Source organism: Lissotriton vulgaris, chromosome 2_1 (genome assembly GCF_964263255.1).
Source record: "Lissotriton vulgaris chromosome 2_1, aLisVul1.2, whole genome shotgun sequence".
Classification (NCBI taxonomy): Eukaryota; Metazoa; Chordata; class Amphibia; order Caudata; family Salamandridae; genus Lissotriton; species Lissotriton vulgaris.
The window spans coordinates 881,556,205-881,578,059 of NC_141687.1; the positions used below are offsets into that span (position 1 = coordinate 881,556,205).

At 44.7% G+C, this 21,855-nt stretch overlaps 1 protein-coding gene across 1 annotated transcript in view; it reads right to left on the reverse strand.

Moving 5' to 3' along the window:
* The window catches only part of CLIC4 (CLIC family member 4), a 251,494-nt gene that overhangs the window by 50,625 nt on the left and 179,014 nt on the right, over positions 1 to 21,855 (reverse strand). The window contains exon 4 of the mRNA XM_086956394.1: positions 18,066 to 18,172. Within this exon, the coding sequence (XP_086812520.1) occupies positions 18,066 to 18,172 (107 nt within the window). The remainder of the gene's footprint in view (positions 1 to 18,065; positions 18,173 to 21,855) is intronic.

The window sequence follows — 21,855 nt, forward strand, 5'->3', positions numbered from 1 at the left end:
GGTTGTGATTATGACCAGCGGAATATATGTTAAACGTAATTCATTGTTTTGTCTACCCTGGTATGTGATCCCAACCTTCTTTTGTTCCCCCGTTTGTCTTACAGGTTTTTCCCGAATAAGGAAAATACACCTTTTTACACAAGATCGGAATTTGCAGTCTCCAATTTGAACTAGGGCAGGGCGCACCTTAGCGTGTGCGGACCACCCAGTTCATACTCCATGGTCCTGACGAAAACCAAAGAATCACATCAATGGTTGAAACATGTAGACCTAGTTATCAGTAGTTTTCTTGTAAAATTTCACATAGCACACCTCGCTATTTTTAACACACTATACTTCTCAAGACACCAAAGCCTACCTAATTAGGCACGGGTGCCACACTGTTTTTACAAGGGTTCAAGCACTCAAGAATAAATACTTGAAGTGAGTAGTTTTGGCCCTTTTTTAATACACTTGTCAATTTTGATAGTTATGCACATATAAAAGAAAAATTAACCAGCTCCACTGTAGTCAGGTGTTGCAGCACAACCTGTGGGCACTCGACCTACGGGGTGGGACCCCGATGATGAAGCATGTCACCAACTAGGTTGGTGAGTGAGGGGTCTTCTATAAGGATATGCATTATCCGACAACGGGTTGGGGCATAATGTGCTGACTCGAGCGCTAAACCCTAGACTCAGAGAATTTTCCCTGCCTCCCTTGATGGGGCACTCCTCCATTGTTTTTGTAAAGTATTCCAGGGACCAGGAGTTCCCACCTCACATAGTGTATGTAAAATTCCCTGACTCTCTCCTTTGATATAGAAGATCTTTCATAGATTCACATGCGTGAATTATTCCCCGTCGCCTAGGCGGGAGTCCCACGGTAAATTACAAAAGTAGTTCCATAAGTAAATAATAGTAGTAGGCTAAAAGAAAAAAGCCTAATGCCTAAATCTCAGTACCCTATCTACATTCTTACAGTAAAAAGAACAAAAGGTCAGCTCCAACCAATCAGCTACCAGCACCCTCTAGAACACTCTCAGCAGAGGCAGTTCTCCTCAGATTTTCTTAACACAAGTGGGAAGTAAGTATCCCAAATCATAGAGAACTGACTTGCCGGGGAGGAGGTGGGTGCATGTGAATCTATGAAAGATACCAATACTGGATAACTGTAGTTATAGGTAAGTAACTTGTTTTCTTATCCAGTATTGAGGTATCTTTCATACATTCACATGCTTGAATCAGAGTAGCAAGCAGTATACCAAATGTACTGTTTGCGGATGGTGGGAAACAAGTGTTCATAAACTCCCAAACCGCATTCACAATAGTTGAGAAATTTTAAAAAATGACTAAGCCTTTAACCCCTCCCCTGCTGGTGACGGAACCACTCTGTCATCAGCCGCGGTCGCGCTGTGCTGATGACAGAGCGGTTCCGTCACGGCCCGCTCGAACGCCTGCGCGGCGGGGATTCCGCGCCTGCGCTAAACGTTCTATTGAGCGGGCAGGCCGTGAAGGAACTGCTCCGTCATGAGCACAGCACAACCGCGGCTGGTGACGGAGCGGTTCCTTCACCAGCATGCGCCCGTCGCTCTTTCGCCCGCCCCCTTAGCACTGCGGCGGAATAGCCGCCACAGTGAAGGGGTTAAGAAATCAAGTCTTTTTAAAAGACATTACTGAAATAAAACATGAATACATAAATATATATATGTAAGCATCAATATTGAAAGCAATAGAACAGTATATTAAAAGAGAAAAAGTACCTGAATTTGACCTTAACCCGTTCACTGCAGGGGTTAATCCCCCGCTGTGCTGGGGGGAGGAGGGCGCGCACAGCGCCCCCATGCTCATGACGAGCTGAGCTCGTCATGAGCCACGGCGCTCCTGTGCTCATGACGAGCTCAGCTCGTCACAGGTGTATTGCCTCCCGTGGAACGCTCAGCAGAGCGGGGGAATTCTCCCCGCACCCGAGCGTTCTACAGGCCATGAAGAGCTGAGCTCGTCATGAGCACCGGAGCGCCGTGGCTCATGACGAGCTCAGCTCGTCATGAGCATCCAAGGAGTTAATGAAAGAGATGCCGTAGGACAGCCTGTCCAACCGCTGCATCTTTTTTTGTGCAGATTGAAGACAGTAATGCTTTGTGAACGTGTGGACATTTTTCCATGTTGCAGCACAACAGATATTTTCCAGAGTCACTCCAGCAAACAATGCTGTAGAAGCTGCCATAATTCTTGTAGAGTGAGCTTTGTCTTTCCTCTGTAAAGGTTTGATGGCCTTGTAATGGCAGAAATGAATCGTAGATGCCAGCCATCTGGCGATTGTTGCCTTTGCCACTGCAGTTCCAAGTGCTGCTTGACCATAGGTCACGAACAGTTGGTTGGAACATCTGATGTCCTTCGTTTTCCGTAGGTAGAATTTTAAACAGTGCTTAACATCCAGAGAGTGTAATGCTCTTTCAGCTGGAGTGGATGGATCCAGAAAGAAAGTTCTTAATCTTACCGGTTCATTCAAATGAAATTGTGACAGTACTTTAGGGATGAATCTAGGATTTGTTCGAAGGGTTACGTAGTCTTGAGTAAAATGTACAAAGGGCTCTGTGATAGTGAAAGCTTGGATTTCACTAACCCTTCATGCAGTAGTAAGAGCCAGTAAAAGGGCGACCTTCCAAATGAGGAATTTGAGATCAGCTTTGTGGACTGGCTCAAATGGACGTTTCATTAATTGCGCTAGCACAGTGTTGAGTTCCTAATCTGGAGGGGGTGACCGCACTGGAGGGAAGGCTCGGAAAAGCCCTTTCATGAATTGTTTGACAGGTGAAGACGAACAGAGAGAAGGAAAGTTTGCGCATGTTCTGAATCTGCAAAGAGCAGCAAGATGGACCTTGACCGACGAAAAGGTTAGCTAGACTTGGCTAGAGAAAGCAAATAAGGGAGAATTTGTTCCGCAGGAGCTTGAACTGAGGTAATATTACTCACCTCGCACCAACAGCAAAATCGCTTCCATTTCAGGCGATAAGTCTTGATTGTGCTCTGGGCACGAAATTTGGCCAAAATTTCACGACAATCTTGTAAAATGTTAAGGTCCTTGAACTCTAAGAAATCAGGAGCCATGCGTGCAAGTGTAGGGACTGTGGGTCCGGATGAACCACTTGGCCTCTGTCCCTCGTTAACATCGTAGGCGTCGGAAGAAGGCAAATGGGCTTGTCTTGAGACAATAACAGCAGTTCCTGGAACCAATACTGCCTTGGCCAACGGGGTGCAATCAGAATTAGACGGCAACCCTCCAGCTTCATCTTACGGAGCACTTTCAGGATCAATGGTATTGGGGGAAAAGCGTATGCACAAATCCCTGACCATCGCATGGACAGGGCATTCCCCCTTGAGCCCCGTTGTGGGAACCTGTTGGCATAGTATCGGCATGTCTTGTTCTCCCTCGTTGCAAATTGATCCAGTGCCAGTTTGCCCCAAGCCTGGAATACTCTCTTCGCCTGCTCCTGCTCCAGCTCACACTTGTGACAGTCCGATCGAGACCTGCTCAGAGTGTCTGCCAGAGTATTGTGGAGACCTCTGACGTGCTTGACTCTCAGGGTTATCTTGTGGAATGTGACCCATTCCCACAATTCCTGAGCCTCCTGCGAGAGCGTAGCTGATTTTGTTCCTCCTTGTTTGTTGATGTAATACATGCTGGTCGTATTGTCGGTACGGACCAGCACTGAGGAACGTGCAATCCTTGGGAGGAACGCTTGCAGGGACAGAAAGATGGCGTGGAGCTCCAGTCTGTTATGCTGTTGTGTATTTGAGAACATTTTCCTTGAATCTGCATATCTTGCAGATGACCTCCCCATCCTCCCACGGAGGCATTGGTCATTAAAACAAAGTCTGGAATAGTTTCTAGGAATGTGAGACATTGGGCTAGATTCACTGTCTGTGACCACCAATGCAGAGAATCTATTATGCGCGGCGTGACCCTGATGGAATCGTCGAACGATCAAACGGCTTTTTGCCATTGTAGGTGTAGCTCCTCCTGAAGAGGTCTCATTTTGAGCCGTGCCAGGGTTATGAGATTTATTGCAGAAGAGCACATCCCCAGGAGTGAAGCAAACATCCGGACAAAAAACTGACCTTTTTGAAATTCTAGGTGCTAATTTTTGGAGACGTATTTGGCGGTCGTGTGAGAGGAATGCCTTGCACTGGACCAGGTCTAGCAGTGCTCCGAGAAAAGGAATGACTTGGAGTGGACGCAACTGCAATTTGCTCTCGTTGAGAGTCAGCCCCAGGGAAGCGAAGAGATGGAGACATGCTGTTGTGGCAACCTTGGCTTCATGTTCAGAAGGACCTTTGAGCAGCCAATCGTCGAGATAAGGGAACACTTGGATTCCTCGAGATCTCAATGCTGCCGCCATTGGTGCCAAGCACTTCGTGAAGATTCTTGGTGCCGATTTCAGCCCAAACGGGAGCACTTTGAACTGATAGTGGGTGCCAGCCAATTTGAAGAGAAGATATTTGCGATGTTTGGGGTGGATAGGGATGTGGAAATACACGTCTTCTATATCCAGGGAAGCCATAAAATCTCTTTTGTTTAAACAGTTTAAAATCTCAGAAAGTGTGACCATCCGGAAACCTTGCTTTTTGTTGAGCTTGCAGAGGTCTAGAATCGGTCGCCATTCCCCCGACTTCTTTTTGATCAGGAAGAAACGAGAATAGAAACCTGTTCCTTTTTGAGATGATAGAACCTTCTCTATCGCATTCTTGAGGAGCATCATTAAGGCTTCTTTGAATAATAAGTGAAGACGAGGGGGACCCCTGGGCGGAGTAGTAGGTGGCTGTTTGATAAATTCCAGAGTGTGGCCGTTGGTTACTAGGTCCAGAACCCATATGTCTGAAGTAATTTCCTGCCACTTGTGAACAAAAGCTGAAATCTTCGCGCCCGCAGGTATGGAGGGTAATTTGGTTGGCGCCCTGCGGAGATCACTGTTTTCTGTTAGTGTCTCGACTTTGATTCTGTGATCTCTTTCGACCACCCTGACAGGAGAAACTAGCCGTAGAGGATTGGCGGTATGATAACTGGTTGTAAGGCTGTCTATACTGAGATTGATACTGCCTGTTTTGTTGGTTTTGCTATTCTCTGCTTGATGTAAAACCACTTCCTCTTCCACCTCTGAAAGATCTGCACCTGTATTGAAGGGCGCCTAACAATCCAGCGGTATCCGTGTCAGCTTTGATAGCTAGGTGGGCCTCATCAATGTGTTTACCAAAAAAAGACTCTCCGTCATAGGCCATGCCTTAAGCCATCCCTGGCGTCTAAGCACTTCAGCCCCAGCAAGTTGACGAAAGTTGGTGTTCACAATGTCCAGTGCACAATCTATAGTTTCAGATACAGCACGTTCTCCTTCCAACAGAATTTTCCTGGCTTCCCGTCTACGGTCTTCAGGAATGAGGTCAATGAGACCCGCCATATCTGACCACATTTAACGGTCATAATGTTCGATTATCGCTAGAGAGTTAGCAGCTCTAATAGAGGCTGTTGCCATGGTAGAAATTTTTTGGGCTATGAGGTCCAGACGACATCCTTCTTTGTCAGGCGGAGTGGTAATAGGCGTTGCAGGATTTTTAGATCACTGTTGGGCGGCTTGCGAAATTACTGAATCTCGTTGTGGAAGACCAATCAGACAAGGTGGGCTGTTAGCAGGGGCACAGTATATTTTCTCTATGCGAGGAAGCACTGCCGGAATATCTTAACCCCCTCATTCCAGATATAGTCTATGATTGGTACAGCTCGCGTGATTTTCCTGGGCTCTTCCTTGAAATCATGTAAGAAACACTGTCTGTTCGACCGTAACAGGCAGTTGGAATCTAGCTGCCGCCCGCTGCATTACATTTTGAAAGCCCCCAATGTCCTCAGGGGGAGAATCCGAAGGTAGAGGAAGAAGTGGAGGATGCATCAGTATTATGTATTCGTCCAGGGGCTCCGAAATAGGAGTATTATTGTCAGGTAATTCTCCCTCTTCAACCTCATCTTCAGAGGAAGTTGTGTCATGCTGCACCTGTTCAGAAGGACCTGAAGGGTGAGCCGGAATAACAGGAACCTCAGACTGAGGTAACGGATCAGGAACCACCGCTGGAGGGGCTGAAGAGGAGTGAAACCTCTAAACCGGTCCTAGGATGCTTGTTTCCGGTCCAGGGAGGACCTGGCCTGGCAGTTCGGGCTGCACTGTTCCTATGAGGCACAGGGTCAATACTGATTTGCATATGGCCAGGTCTAAACTGGGGTGGCATGGCGAGCAAAAGAATGATGGATTTAACCCAGATCTCTTGCCTGGGGGTGAATGTTTTGATTTGTTCTGCATTCTGTCCATCAACCAATTAGTCTTTTGCTTTCTCAACCTAAGTGTGCCGGGTATGCCCAGACGTGGGTCCCGGGCTCACTGTGCAACTGGATTCAAGCTATCCTGGCTGAAGAGGGGTGAAACCCCGAAACCGGTTCTAGGATGCTTGTTTCCGGTTCAGGTAGGACCTGGCTTGGCAGTTTGGGCTGAACTGTTCCCATGAAGCACAGGGTCAAGACTGATTTGCATATGGCCAGATATAAACTGGGGTGGCTTGGTGAGCAAAAGAATGATGGATTTAACCCAGATCTCTTGACTGGGGGGTGAATGTTTTGATTTGTTCTGCAGTCGGTCCATCAACCATGTGTCTTTTGCAGAAAATTAGAAGACATTAGGGGTGAAGTTCATAGGTTATTCTACTCTCAGGTTGAAATTTGACAAACATATTGAGTACATTGAACTAATCATGGTACACCATGTTTTATCTTGCATGAATACATTTATTAAACACTGCTATTATCATTAAGTACTGTGGATCCCAAGCTGAGGATGAGGAATAATTCAAGTATATAAATCTATGAAAGATCCAATGTTTGTTTATGTTGTTATTTTACTGTAGCTGGTAGAAGGCACATGCATCAAAGGGTCTTTTGGCGCTATGTAACTGTCCCAACACGGCTCAGGATACTTATTAGGCTTTCTAAAGAGCCAAGTCTTCAGCATCTGTCTGAATTTCCCATAATTTAAGGTAATCCTGAGTTCCAAAGGCAGTAAGTTCCAGACACGAGGAGCAGTGACTGAGATCCTGACTCCACCTGTCCTATTCCTCTTCAATTGGCGGAATCACTGACAAGTGCAAATTGGTCGATCCAAGATCTCTAGTGGGGGAATACTTGTGAATCCGAGATTTGATAAAAACTGGACTTTTCATCTGCAATGCTTTGAAAATAGTGCGACATGTTTTGAATGTGCAACTGGGAGCCACTGTAGGCTTTTGTCAATGTAGAAATATGGCAACGTATAGGAAGCTGATAAATCAGCCAAGCAGCTGGGTTTTGGATCGACTGGAGCCTCTACACAAGGTGTTTTGGAAGACCCAAGTAAAGAGAATTGGCATATACAATTCTTGACATGACCAAAGCTGCTATAACTGCAACCAAGGCATCAGTAACAAGGAATTTCTTGATCTTCTTAATTTTGCAAAGTTGGAAAAAGCAGGAAGATATCACTGAGCCAAGTTGCGGTTTCAGAGCTATATCCTAGTCAATAATGAAACCATCACTTTTTACCGACTTCTTTGGAGGGGTGGAGACAATCTCATTGGACAAGTAGGAAGGACACAAAAATCATGCTTATTTTTGGTGACTACTATCTCTGTTTTGTCAGAGTTTAGTTTCAGATGGTGGCGGTTCATCCAATGTGAGAACGTATTTGACATTACTTGTATAATCTGGTGGAACAGGGCCTTGTAGGTGTTGCAAGGAGGCACTGAAAGAAATGCTAAATAATTGAAGCTATTAAGGAGGCCCTCGACACACAGCGCAAACTCAACCTGTTTGTCAAAATGTAATGCCTTTACGTTGAAGCCATTAAGCGATCCATTGAAGAGATGCTCATGCTACTTACAGTGTTCTCTGTAAAGGGCCCCAGTGCTCCATGCAGATTTCCTTGAAATATCCAATAACCCAACCTGTTTGTCAACAATACTACCCTGACAGAAGCCATTTAGCGACCCATAGGCGAGAGGCTCATGCTACTTACAGTATTCTCTGTAAAGGGCTCCAGTGCTCCATTCAGACGTTCAGAGCACAGTTCAAAGCAAGACTACCATGCTGAAAGGGAATATTTGTTTTTACAACCTCTTGACAATGTACAATAACATATCTACTAAATGACCAACATCTTTGCAACTGAAATACTCTGATAACAAGTGTGTCATCAACAGATTCATCAAGCGTGAAAGGGCATGTGGGGTGGCCTACAGGCAAAGTCAAACAAATCAGGGCTTTCAAAGTAAACCTAGGCAAAAACTAGCGGCAGGGGTATTGTACCTTGGTGCTTATAAGCAAGTGGATGCATATTTTCATTATCTGCTTTACTTTTCTGCCTCAGTAGAAAATCTCTGTCCAATGCGCCCATTTCAGGCAGGCTAATTTAATTGATAGAAGTCTTCCTTCTGTCGTCCTTAACGTCCTGTGTGTCATGCCACTTCAGTGCCTGTAGACATCAACACTGCAGTGGTCAGAATGAAAGAATAGGCATTTTGGAATATCCACCATTTTTTTCAAATTGCTGCTATGTTGGCACAAGGTTTAAATATGTGTATCACTGTGACAGTTTAGAGAAAACTTCAGTAACCACAGAAAAAAACACCACTATGGGGAAAGAGTGATTAGGTTTTAAAAGAAGGCACTAGTTTACGTTGATCAGGGGTCTCCAACCGGTCGATCGCGAGCTACCGGTAGCTCGCGGAGACCCTGTGTGTAGCTCGTGATGCTTGCTGCTCACTTTAGTAGCCCGTTAGTGTTATTTTGGCTTTTTAGGCTGTTACAGGCTCTGTTGCCCGCCCTTACCCAAAGCAGCTGCTCGGATTGGCCTTTGAGCATAGCTAGGGCGGGCCGGGCGAAGAGGATGACGTTTCATTAGCGTCTTGTGACTCGTGAGCCTGGTCTAGGGCCCCCCTGCCTTTTCCTCACTGGCACCATGCTCATTGTGAGTCACGAGCGAGAACGGTGCAAGTGCGGAGCTGTATTAGGCATGGCAGGACAGAGCAGCTAGTTTTCAGATCACCCAAGGCAAGCAGTATAGAACTGCCGGGACCCGCGCCATTTGCCCTTTGCAGCAGAGCAGCAGGTAAACCGTGGGAGCACACCCGACTCTCCATGTCAGGTGTCTTGCAAAAGATGGCAATTACTTTTTTAAAGTCTTTATTTCCACTGAAGACGGAAAAGCACAACCGTTATTATTTGCAGCTGCTGCCGTTTTTTCACAGGAAGCTGGTATTTAATGTGATGGCCCCATTCTCCTCCCTTTCCACTTCTCTTTTGTATTAATTTGTAATGCCCTTGAACACCTCTGTGTGACTCGGCGTCCGTTTGAAAGAAAACAACATTTGTGCAGCGGTAATGTGTCAAATATGCCCAGTAAAGTAAACAAACACGAAATGTATGTTAATATTTATGACGTACTTAAGTAGGGCACGCAAAAAGAAGAGTACATTAGTAATTTGTGGAAAATAAACCAAGCCAAGAAATATAAATATAGCGGTGATGAGTTTACCCACTACCTGTGTAACAGTAAAGATTCCAGCAGCCGGTATCTCCCACCCACCTTTCCGGCGTTACGAGTTGCAGTTCAGAACTTAGCATTACCAGATCCACTTCTGTATGTGCCCCCTCTTCTGGACCCCTTTGCGTCCATGTTTTCCTTCTGCTTTAAAGAGGAGAAAAATGAGCAAGCAGCAGATTTGTATTTTTCCTATGCCTTCTTGCACTTGGTCAAAACTGTAATAGGGTGGCAACCTCTCTTCCCAAGATTACCTCTGCCTGACTGGGGTGGCCCCATAGTGTGATAATAAGAGAGCTGTGCATTACAGTTGATCATCACACACTACTCCACACGCTGCACACGTAGTGAAATACGGGTTCAATACCAAACTTATCCAAAGGCAGGAGGGTAACCACACAGGCGAGCACATGTAGCAACACCCCCTCTGTGCTGTAATTAACAGGCCTTGTTTGTTACATGCCTGTTGTATGAAGATCGCACAGACACGTTTCCATTTTATATATTAACCATCTCACATCTGCACAGAAAATCGGAAATGTAATTACGGCTGGCACATTGCATCATCATAAATTCTTGATTGTGGGCTTATCACTTAAAGTGTAAAAACTATATGAAATGTTAAAACCGTCAGTACAGCATTCTGTTTAGTTCAGGCCTGGTTTAGTTTGACCCAATAATCCCATCACCTTGGGGTTACAATAATCCAGCCTCACCAGCTCCCGCCCCACCATGCCACTACTAATATACCTGCATATCTGAGAATGTGCCAAAATCTATTGGCAGATGCATGGTAACACCCATACTCCACTCATGGAAAGCCTCCCTGGAGCAGAGTAACACACCACAGCAATGTGTCCTTTCTTGCCTCCATATCTATGAGGCCATTCAAGGCCACATAGGGTGGCTATGCATGGCATCACAGATTTTGTACAGTGCACACTAAACTTATGCATTTTAAAGTGCTCTCATTTGTGATAATGAAGAAAGGGGAGGCATTGTGTTGCAGTATTATTAGTGTGTAAGAAAATAGGCTTAAAGTCTATAACACTGGGTGTGGGGGGTCTCTCGGAAAAATGCGCGAGTTGCTTGGGGTTTAGTAGCTCACAATAATTTTCACTGACCAGAAGTAGCTCTCACTACAAAAAAGGTTGGAGACCCCTGACGTTGATATTCCGCGACATATCACTTGACTTTATGGTCTGTCATCGCATTTGGATACCTCAGGGCACACTCCACACACTACTGGTCTGGCCCTAGACACCATACGCAGAGCATGCCTTGTGTTATCTCTCACAACTATCTGCCTGCATCAGTCCCTACAAGGCTTAAAGTATGTGGTCTTAGGAGTTGGCATTCACTTACAAACTGACATTTATTTGAGCAATAGCTAGTCAACTGAATAGAAGAAAGAGAACCTAGCTGATGATCTGTGTACAAAGACAGAGAAAGAAAGGAACTGATGTCTGTGTGCATTGGTAGCATCTTCCTATGGCTCCAGTTTTCACTTTCGGTGCGTAGCAGGGTAGACGCGACCTGCACCAAGTCACCTACCAGTACACAGACTAGTTTGATTGCACAATACTTTAATATTTTGGAGTGTTCCTTTGTCAAGGTGACTAATTCAAACCTTAAGAGTGTCCTTGGAGGAATCGGATGTGGTATTGTCTTGAAGGGTAGTGAGTAGCACTCCTTTACAACAGTAAGCACTCACTTGTCTTTTGCAATTCCCCCCCTCTTCCAGTTATAAATATACTACTTCCCTCACTGGAGTGGCAAAAAGAAAGAGGAGAATTGAGTTATCATTGGAACTTGTTGAAGGGCTGGCACTCTGAAGTGTTGGAAGGCTGCTATTGAGCCATCTTCATTTTAGAGCCTCTCTAAAAACAGGGCTATTGCTGACCTTGTTTCTGATGTTGATGTAGCTGAAACACTGCCAGGGGACTGAATCCTCCAAACATAGTAATGGTAGTTTTCTTTGCTTGTATTGAGACTTGAACGTTCTCTTCTCTTTGATTCCCACCACCTTCAGCGTCTCTACCTCATTTTTCATTCAGACCATCTCTTCTTTGGTGTACAGTCCAAACAAAGTCTGTAAATGGAATGTTCAGAATTTTCAGTTGTGTGTTAGACTTCAGCTCAGTGGTGCACCCCCAAGAAGAATGCCTCAAGGTGTCTCCATGGCAGTAACTAGAATGTAACGATTCCGCTAGGTCGATTGCCAAACTAATAAAGATTAAAGAAATAAAGAAAAATAAATTAAACTATAAAAGAAAACAAATGAAGAAAAAAGAATAGGAACAAATATAAAATATAATAGATCAATAAAATAAATACTAATTAAAAATGAAGAAAAATAAAGAATAGATGAGAAAAAAATAAACAAGAAGTTTTCTTCATTTTTTTTCAAGACTTCCTCATTCAATCCATGATAAAAAAAAATGTATACAGGATATTTGGCCATCCTGAATAAGGTAGAACATAATGACACAATGTAAGGAATAACCACAGAATGTTGACATGAACATACAATCCATTTTAATTATTTTGACAAAAAGTACCTAATACCAAACATTCAGAGGAAAGGTTTAAAGCCAACTGGATTCCAACTAAATATCAATATGTTCTCCTTCTCCTCTCAAGCAAGAGAACTATCTGTGATGAAAAAATATAGCCTGTGGACAAGGCAATCAGCACTTAAGCATGCGATCTAGACTTTAGAATGCCTGCTCCAGTAACATCCAGTCACTGTGTTTTAAGGGACTAGGACATAACAATACCTTGTCCACTGAAGGTCTGCATATATTGTCACACACTTTTCGGTACCTAGGCTCAGTATGGCAGTGATACCAACACAAACAAAACAATTTGGCAAGGGCACAAGGCACTTGTACCTTCAATAGCCCATTTCACCAGAGATGCCTCAAGGATGCTGTGTGCTCTAATATAGGCAAGGAAAAAACTCCCTGCCCTTGGATGGGTCATAATTGGAGTGCAATGGATCCCTGAAATCAGTGGGCCCGGTACCACTGGTCTTGCTGCACTAACGATAACTACACCTCTGCATTCGACCGAGCTTCCATCTACAAATTACCAAAAACTGCTAAGAGAAAAATAATGTTTCAGAACTCATAAAATTGTGTTCACTTACAAGGTTCTTGTGACTTTTTATAATACTACTCTTTTGAGTCACAAACTCCAGATTCATGATACTTTACATCTTTTGAGGGACATTCATACTAAAATCAGCATTTAGAAAAATCCTTAATTTAGTCCATTCAATGAAGAATTTATTTGGGTGTTATTTACCCAATTCTGGATGAACAGAAAATGCATGTTAATATATAGTTGCTGAAGAAAGAAGGGCTAAAGGACAAAACCTGGGAGAACAACTGTCTTGATTTTTTAGAATCATTGATCTAGATCAAGACTCCTTTTACAAAGACATGTTTTCAGAGGCACACAAAGAAAAGTAATACGCCTAAAGCCCACTGTTGTCATAGAATGTTAAGAGACCAAATTACTTACTAGCTTGCTTACTTGTTTGCTATAAAGATCTGATTTGGTGAGTTTTCTTTTTTTGCAAAGCCATGTGTCCATGGGCCTACGTATTTTGGTGCCCTTGCTTGGATGCTACCTCTGATGGGTTGACTTGAAGCAGATTCCTGGTTCAAAGCTCCAATGGCTTCCAGTTTATGGAGTGTGGGGTGCTCTGTCTCAGCATAGTGGCTCTTGGGTTCCTCTGGGGTATTCTCCTGGCTGGTTTGTCCCTTGTTGGCCTTCTATACAGGGATTTTTTGGGATGTTGCTAGACTGGCTTCAGACTATTGAATGGTCTCCACTTACGTCAGGCATAGCTCCTTTCTGCTGATCTCCTTTTGGACTATTGGTTCTTTCCCAGTTTGGTCGTAGTCTAGCTGGCAAAGGTTAAATTCTGTGGCTTGTCGTATCCTCAGATCTTATGGCTCTGGTGCTTTTGTCTTTGATGATTTTTGATGGGTTTTAGCTCCAAAGGCCCTTTTTATCTAAGAGGTTTCATGGCTTCTATGTCAGACTTACCTCCTCTCTTTAGGCCCTTCCTCTGGTCTAGCCAGAGGTTGTGTGCTCTGCTGGTGTTTTTTTGTAAGGTTACTCCAGCCTTGGTGCAGTTCCTCTCCTGGGTCAATTTCTGGAGAGGCTTTCCTTGTTCCAGTGGACGATGGGATTGTTAACCTCCAACTTCTGGTTTGTTCTCTACCTATAATTTCTCGCTTCCTGTCTCTAGTGTTTTTCTGGTCTGTCTTTTAGGAGCTCTCTTCCGTAACAGTGTGTGCTGCACTTGCCATAAATGGTAGTAGGGTTCTAGGGTCTCCAGCTTTTTGTGCAGGGCAGCCTTCATCTTTACTTCAAATGGTTGATTTGCCTTTGTGGTCTTCACATCCTGGTTGTACCTGGGTTTGGATAAGCTATGTTTGGTGTTTCTTAGGCAGCTTGAAGCAGTCCTTTAGTGCTGTATTCATCTTTCTTCGTGGGTCACTTATGTTTCTTCTGGTAGTTCTGCTGATGGTGAGTTTGTGCAGCCTTCTTTGGTTCAATCTGTGATGGTTCCACTTTTTTCTTTCTTCCAGCTTCTCACCTTCTCCAGTGTGAAGCAAATCAGATTCTGCTCACGCCCTAATTGTGGTTGGAGCAGAAGATCAGCTGTATCCATTCTCTGGCACGTTGAAGCAGGTTCTGGATCAGTTTAATGTTTTTCGCTCAGTCTTGCTGAACCTTCTTGAAATTGTGCTAGGAGTTTTATGTTCTCTGGCTTGGGAGTTGCAGCTACCTATTTGGTGACATTCAGTTTGCTGTCTGGGTGTCTTGTATTTTATTCTCCTTCCTTCAGCGGTCAGTTATGCCAAGAGTCACTTCTGATTTTCGTATCTGAGGCTCTGATGTGGTACTGATCTCTCCAAAGACCATATTGGTGCTCTGGTATACCTCATAAGTAATGACTGGGATGAAGAAGAGTGATGAAGCGATAATGTCCTTGCACTTCTTCATAACAATCCTTACGACTGCTGTGCCCATCCCCTGCAGAGTCATCTTGGATATGTCAGAATGCAGCTGGAAATGCTGGCTCCTTTAAAAGGGAGTGTGGCATGGAAGTGTAGGACTAATAGTCAGGAAAATGACTATAAGTAATATAGGTAATCAATAGCAATTGGCATTTGATAAAGAATTTAAATGAAGAATTCACCAAGCCACCCTTATTTGCATTCCGCAAAGAAGCGAGCATAGCAAACAAACTTATAAGAGGGTCAATGCCTGCTAGAGAACAAGTGACCTTAAGAACCATGATTGGCTTGCCACCGATTCAAGGCCATCGCAAATGTGACAGCTGCAATTGTTGTGCGGCCACTGAAGAAGGTACCATCTTCAAACACAAAGCAATCACATGGAAACACGAAGCGTTTACCAATTGCAAGTCACGCTACATGATTTATGGAGTGACATGTCCGTGCGATTTGCTTTATATTGGCAAAACCAACCAGGAAATTAAAACAAAAATTCAACAGCACAAATCAAGAATAAAACGTAAGGTTCCTAATGTACCCTTGGTACACCATTGGCAACTCAAAAATCATACAGAAACTGAATTAAGATGGACTGTGATAGCCAAAGTGGAGCAGGACAAGAGAGGAGGGGATCTGGAGGCAAAACTATCACGATATGAGGCGATGATGATTGTGAAATTTAATTCAGCAACAGAAGGGCTAAATGAAATTTCTGAAATGTATAAACTATCCTAGAGGAGGACAACCAGTCACATACAATACATTACTAACAGCACTGCAAGCCCCAGGGATGTTGAGAGAGGTAGAAAAAAGACCTAATCACTGCAAGCCAAGAAACATCCCAGGCCAAATTATATTCATGAAGAAAAAGATCACTAACTTATACCACAAGAATGTATTTTAAATTGCCAGACATCAGAGACATATTACTAATACTGAGCACCATTTGCCCAGTTGTAACCACTACAAAATGGCGCCCATTTTACTCAACCGTATATCTAAGAAATTTGGAGTGTAAGTTCCTGCTACCAGATTATTAATCACTAACGCAAAAATATGTTTACACATCATAAAAAAAGACTGGCTACTGCGAACTGTTCACAACTATGTAGTAATTTGGACATTCCAAGATGGCGCAACCCGGAAGATCCGGATATATCGAAGCCAGGCGTGTGGTTAGCTGAACGAGTGGCCGCGCCTGAACCGATCCGCAGAAGCCGGCGTACACTGATGGTCGCCCACAACTAAGGTAAGCTCGATACCTTTGCGGATAATCTCGGCGAGAAACGAGTGGTAATGAACCCGAGTCATCTCCGGTTCAGACCCAGGATTGATAGAGAAACAAACCCGCATTATTGAGCCCAATACCATAGAAATTATTGGGCATTCCCAACGAACCCGAGTGAAACAAACTACTGTTTGTCATTACAGGGGCACCATCGATCCGCAGAAGCCGGCATACACCGATGGTCTCCCATAACTGAGGTAAGCGCGATATAATTGCGGACAATCACGACAAGAAACGCGTGATAACGAACTCTGATTTAGACCCAGCACTATTATCGAGCGCCACAACATAGAAACCATTGGGTTGTCGGAACTAACCCCAGTGACACAAACTTCTGTTTGTTATTACAGGGGCACCATCGAAAAAAACAAATCCCCTCTACCCACACCTACTGACCAAACAAATCCATTAGGTAAGAACTCAGATAGAATACGGTTAAAAGGCTGGTGAAACTTAAAATGATTTGATCTTCGCAGGAGAGTTCCTCTAACCAAGTCCCTCATGTTCCTTAACAGGGTAGAGTGTGTATGAATACCAAGACATAACAGTGAGTAACGCTTGTTCTCATAGAGTATATGTGTTAAGCCATATGTTTTTGGTATAGCTCGGCTGAGCTTTATGTCTCAATGTTATTTAGGTTGTCCCACGCCGGGGGCCCGAGGATTACTACAATTGATTTGTTTCATAAGTTGAAGGTAAGATGCTTAGAGGTGGATGTTGAGCCACCTAGTGAATTCGAATATGGTTAGAGATACACACCTAATATAGATTTCCCCTTTCCATTCACAGTGTGTGGTCCTGATGAAAACTCGACAATAAGAAGAGTTCGAAACGCGTAGACCTTGTGTTTATCAATGCCATAAGAACATCAACCAATGAATGGGATCTTGTGAAATATAAAATTAGGTTTCAATTATAATCTATGGCTATATAAAAAAAAGTTTGCTTTGTCAAAACATTATTGGATCAATGATTGTAAATAGCAAATGGGATGAGTGAAAGCGTGTATGAGAGTGCTTGACTGCGATTTATAAGTGATAACGAGTGCGATTGTTTGGAGGGGAATGTTTTATTGTACAGAATATTTTGCATATATTGTATGTTGTTATAAATTTTTTTGAAATGTAAAATTTGATTAAAAAAGGATCAAAAAATCCAAATGAAGTAAAATAAAATAAAACTCAGGATTGATTCAAGAAACTAAGGTCCCCTCACTTTATGTTCCTGTCAAAGGTGAGACGACAAATAGACAGTGAATTGAGATAGGCAGCATTGGCGTTTCTCTATTGTATAGTATAGAAGTAATTAAGGCATTAACTATTCCACTCTTGTGTATCCTTTTGTATTGGTCGTTTGACAGTTATTTCAAAGTGTTTTCTTTTTTCACGCTGATTCGTATCTCCAGCACCAGGACACTCACTACGGTGGAAAGAGCTGCATATAAATATTAACATTACATTGAACCATAGCGGTTTCACATCTTTCAGCTCACCCGCATTTAGGAGGAGTTACCCACTCTGGGTTATTTTACATATACTCATTCGCCTGCCTCACTTCTTCACCCGCCTTGCTGCTTGTTGGGTGCAACAAGGTGTAATTTATGGGGCTCAATTTACCAAGCTTCAAGGTGGATAGAAGGTTGAGTGGGCTCTGTCAGATTTGCACTTGGGACTTACCGATCAATTAAGGCATGAACATTCAACTTATTGAGCTATTTATCCAGCATGCTGAGAATAGTTTTACAGCTGGGAGAAGAATGAAGCACAGGGAAAAAATTGAGTCACTAATGTTTGTATAAAACGACTTTGTTAAATGCGGTATGTAACAATGCCCTTCAGCTTGGTTGACAATAAATAAATGCCACCTAAATAAATACACTTGAATCAGTTTTTGTTCAGTGTGTTTTAAATCTACATATTCAAATATATGGCTCTGAGGCAAAATAATGTAATCGTTTGTGGTTTAAAAAAATATCAGGTGTCTCCCGCTAAAACTAAAAGTCTCACCATCCAAAGCTGCTACAAAAGATGGAGAGGAATGGCTGTTCTTAGTAAAGTCTTTATATTGCATGCTAGTACATGGCACAGACAATACATGACGGGTATGAATAGATGCAAAGCAGAAGAAATGCAGAGGCAGGTATGGTTACCTTCATTAGCTTCTGGCTTCGAATTTTTAATGTAAGCAGAAAATTTGGCAAAAATATCCAATCCAGCAGTGTTTGACTCGGGATGCTTTGCAGAAAGCTTCAAGTACCTAGAGTGAAAAAAAATTGCCCTTGGTCATACAGTACTAGGAAACGTATAAATGAAGGATTAGGCATCCCCATATCTACTTTTTTTAAGTGAATACTAGGAATACTAGCAGCATATCACAGTTATGTTGATTACAAGCAAACTAATTTTGTGATAGAATTAGGTCTTACCTGTCTTCAGGAGAATGCTCATTTGAATGATAGGCACTGCATAGTCTAGCCCACATGCGGGAATCAAGGACCATCTTAGCATACAAATCTCAAATGTCACACCATCATACATGCGTGGGTAAAATCTAGAAACAGAATTCATTGACCATAAAGAATAAATCAATGGCAGCACTAATCGACCATATTCCTTCATAATTCCAATGAGTAACCAGAAGTGGATGTCTGACCAGCTCCTACTCTTTTCATAACTTACTGCGCTTAGGGTGATTTTGTATAAACACCAATTCCAACCAACAGAGAAATACAAACTCCTGACACCAAGATAAAGGATCAGAGGCCTCCTCCTGAATCCATGTCCGAGCAATCGCCAATCTTGCAGTTGTGACAGCAAAACAAAAAGACCCCCCCCAACGTCAGATGGAACATTAGACACATAACCCTATAGAAAAGTCTAAGCGTTGAATCTAGCATCTGTTTTCAATAAGTGATTATTCAATTTGAAAACTTTATGTCAATACTGGACGATAAAATCACAAGTTGTGAATATATATACTGTATCTGCACCGGGCTTGCCGTGCGAAAACAATCTACGTATCCCATAGACACCATTTATGCATCTTGTATTCTGCATAATATGTCATACATTAAAGGAATGGGTCTTAAGCCTGGAAATGTTTGAGATACTCTTAGCAAGCAGATTGGTGCACCATATATAGGCGACAGAGACATTCAAATGAAATGACCAGCTAGCAGACAAAGCATCCCATTTATTTGCCATACTCATCTGGCCCACCAATACTGAACAAAAAGTATGAATATAACCGCATCGAGATACTTTGACAAACCTCTGTAGATGGTTGTATTTTGTTACAACGCATTCAGTTGCAACGCATGCCTTTTCCACGCATGCGTTACAACAGAATGCTTTTTCAACGCACAAACTTTACTACAAATATTCCTTTACCACGGATACCTTTACAACCATTTTCGTTGTAAATGTATGCTTGGTAAGGGAATACTCTTTGTAAAGATTATACCCCTTACGTGACTCCCCATCCGCAATCCTTCTTATATTTACCCCGGCCCTTAACCCTTTTACATATCTTTTTTTATAATACTAAAATTCCCCTTACCTCTTCACGTCGTCTCCTCTCCATCTTCCGTGGTGATGTCCTACGTTGTAAAGAGGAACCGAAGTTTCTTTCCATTTCCTCTTAAACGATGCTAATTGCTTGGACTTCTCGACGTAACTTCAGGTGAGTTTTTATTTTTGGGGGGAGACCCCCCAAGCCCCGTTTTATTCCCTACATTTTTTTGGGGGGTGGGGGGGCGGGTGAGACCCCCCCAAGTCCACCTTTTCTATTTTGTCCCTTTACCACACATGCCTTTACTGCGTTATCTCGTAGTAAAGGTATGCGTGGCAAAGGCTTTTGTGGTAACTACGCAGACGTTGTAATGCTTGCGTGGTTAAGCCTTTCGTGGAAACAACTTTGTTGTAGTGGCCGTTTCCCCTGTAGATACTCATTATTGTAATGCCCAGCATAAGTCAGCATTCTAGTGCTGAGCCTGTAACTACACTGAACACCCACCCACCACTGATGTCACTGGTCATGTGACACAGTACTAATAAAGGAGGCCGAGCCCACGTGCTCTTGGCCAGTTGCACCGAGTAAGCAGTGTGTCTGTGTCGCAGTCCTTTCTCCAGCATGTGGGCCTAGGGCCCGCCCTTTACAATGGCGACGGGGGTAGCTGTGTCCATGCGTGCCACAGCTCTCAAAATCATCGAGGAAAAGGGGAAGAGAATGCTGCCCGTCTGAAGGCACCCCCTAGGAAGAATCGATCCGGCCGCCGAGAGGCCCACGAGGTGTGAGTCGAGCCCCGGGCCTGGAGAAGGAGGAGGTGACCGGGAGTCCACCCCGCTCCTCTCCAGCCTGCCGTTGCCCGCCCTGCCGTGGCGGTGCCCTGAAAAGACAGGGGGAGCCATTGTGGTGCCCACCCGCGGAAGAACAGGCCCATCGGCCGAAGGTGAGCCCCGGACTGTACAGCACCAAAAGCGGAGCCCACCAGCTATAGACATAAGCACTGCCCCAAAAGTGCAAGCGGCGCTCACTACTGGCCCCCGTAATTAAGACAAGGCTCGCGGAGCCCAACCGCGGCCTATCTGCAGCGACGCGGCATAGGCCGCTATTTGCCCCGTTAATAAAGCAAGGCTCGCGGAGCCCACCCGCGTCCTGCCTGCAGCGTCCCCCACGGCGCATGTGAAGTGCGGCGGCGGGGTGAGAAACTCTACCATAGAGCGCCCGCAGCGTGAGGGGAGCTGCCAGGCGCCGAAGAGTTTAAGCGGAGCTCACCCGCAATCACCTGAAGTTTAAACGGAGCCCACCCGTCAAGCGTTTACTTCTCCCCGCGCTGCGCGTGATGTGAAGGCGGCGGGGGTGGAGAAACGTGGAACCAGCACCCGGCCTGCAGCCGGTAACATCACCCGGACAACCCCGGCGCAGACCCGACAAAAATGAACTCACCGCAAAAGAAGGAAGCCGTCCAGCGGTGACCGCCTGCTTCGCCCTACTACGGAGGGTAACAGGATGCTGCTCCGTGGGTGGGTGTGGTCCAAAGCAGAGCGGCACCAGCCCCATTAGCCCTCACAGAACTAAGGAGGCGGGCTGCCGGTGAGCGCTAAAGTGCAAGGAGGCAAGACGAGGGAGGTGAGAAATACGAAACTGGCAGCGTGAGCGAAGCTGCTCGATGGAAGGAAGCGCTGCAGTCCCTGAAAAGTATTTGCAGCAAAGCGCCCAAGTGCAAGTGCCCCAAGCGGAGCCCACCCGCATTCACCACGAGACCCCCTCCACCAACAACACCCGAACACTGAGCACTGTATGTGCCTCGAGCCCCTGACCTCCTGGGGTAAGAATACAGAGACTGACTGAACACGGAGGAAAGAGCTCGCCTGCAGAGAGGGAAGTGACTCACCAAAACCCGAAGGAACTCTCCGGTAGTGCCCCACATACACTGTGTGTCCTTAGACCTGCAGCCCCACACCACGCAGCAGCAGCACAGTCTAGAACCGGCAGAAATCAGAAAGACCAAGAGAAAAGGGAAAAACTGCCGGTGCCTGCAACAGAGATCCCCGCCATCTAGTGGCCAAACAGCAGCATGACGCCCTCTGAACAAAAGGGGTGGCAGAACACGTGTACACTAAGGACTGCACAAGAGCGCATAGGCTAGCAAGCTACAGCGTCCCAGGAAGACAGTAGCAGGACAGGACAGCTGTTTTCAGGACAAGACTGAAGGACAAAGAGCACTAGCTGAAAGGAGAAAAGAAAGGCGACACCACCACAGCACGTGGCTGAAGGACACCCACCACCAGGGGAAGAGAAAGAAATACAAAGGTGAGCACGTAAAGAGTGCGCAGGAACACTGCTACACCGGAACGACACCAAGCCCCCACACAGACTGAGAAGATAAAAGGTGACGGTGCAGGAGCGCGCCAGAAGCACAAGAACGCGACAGAACT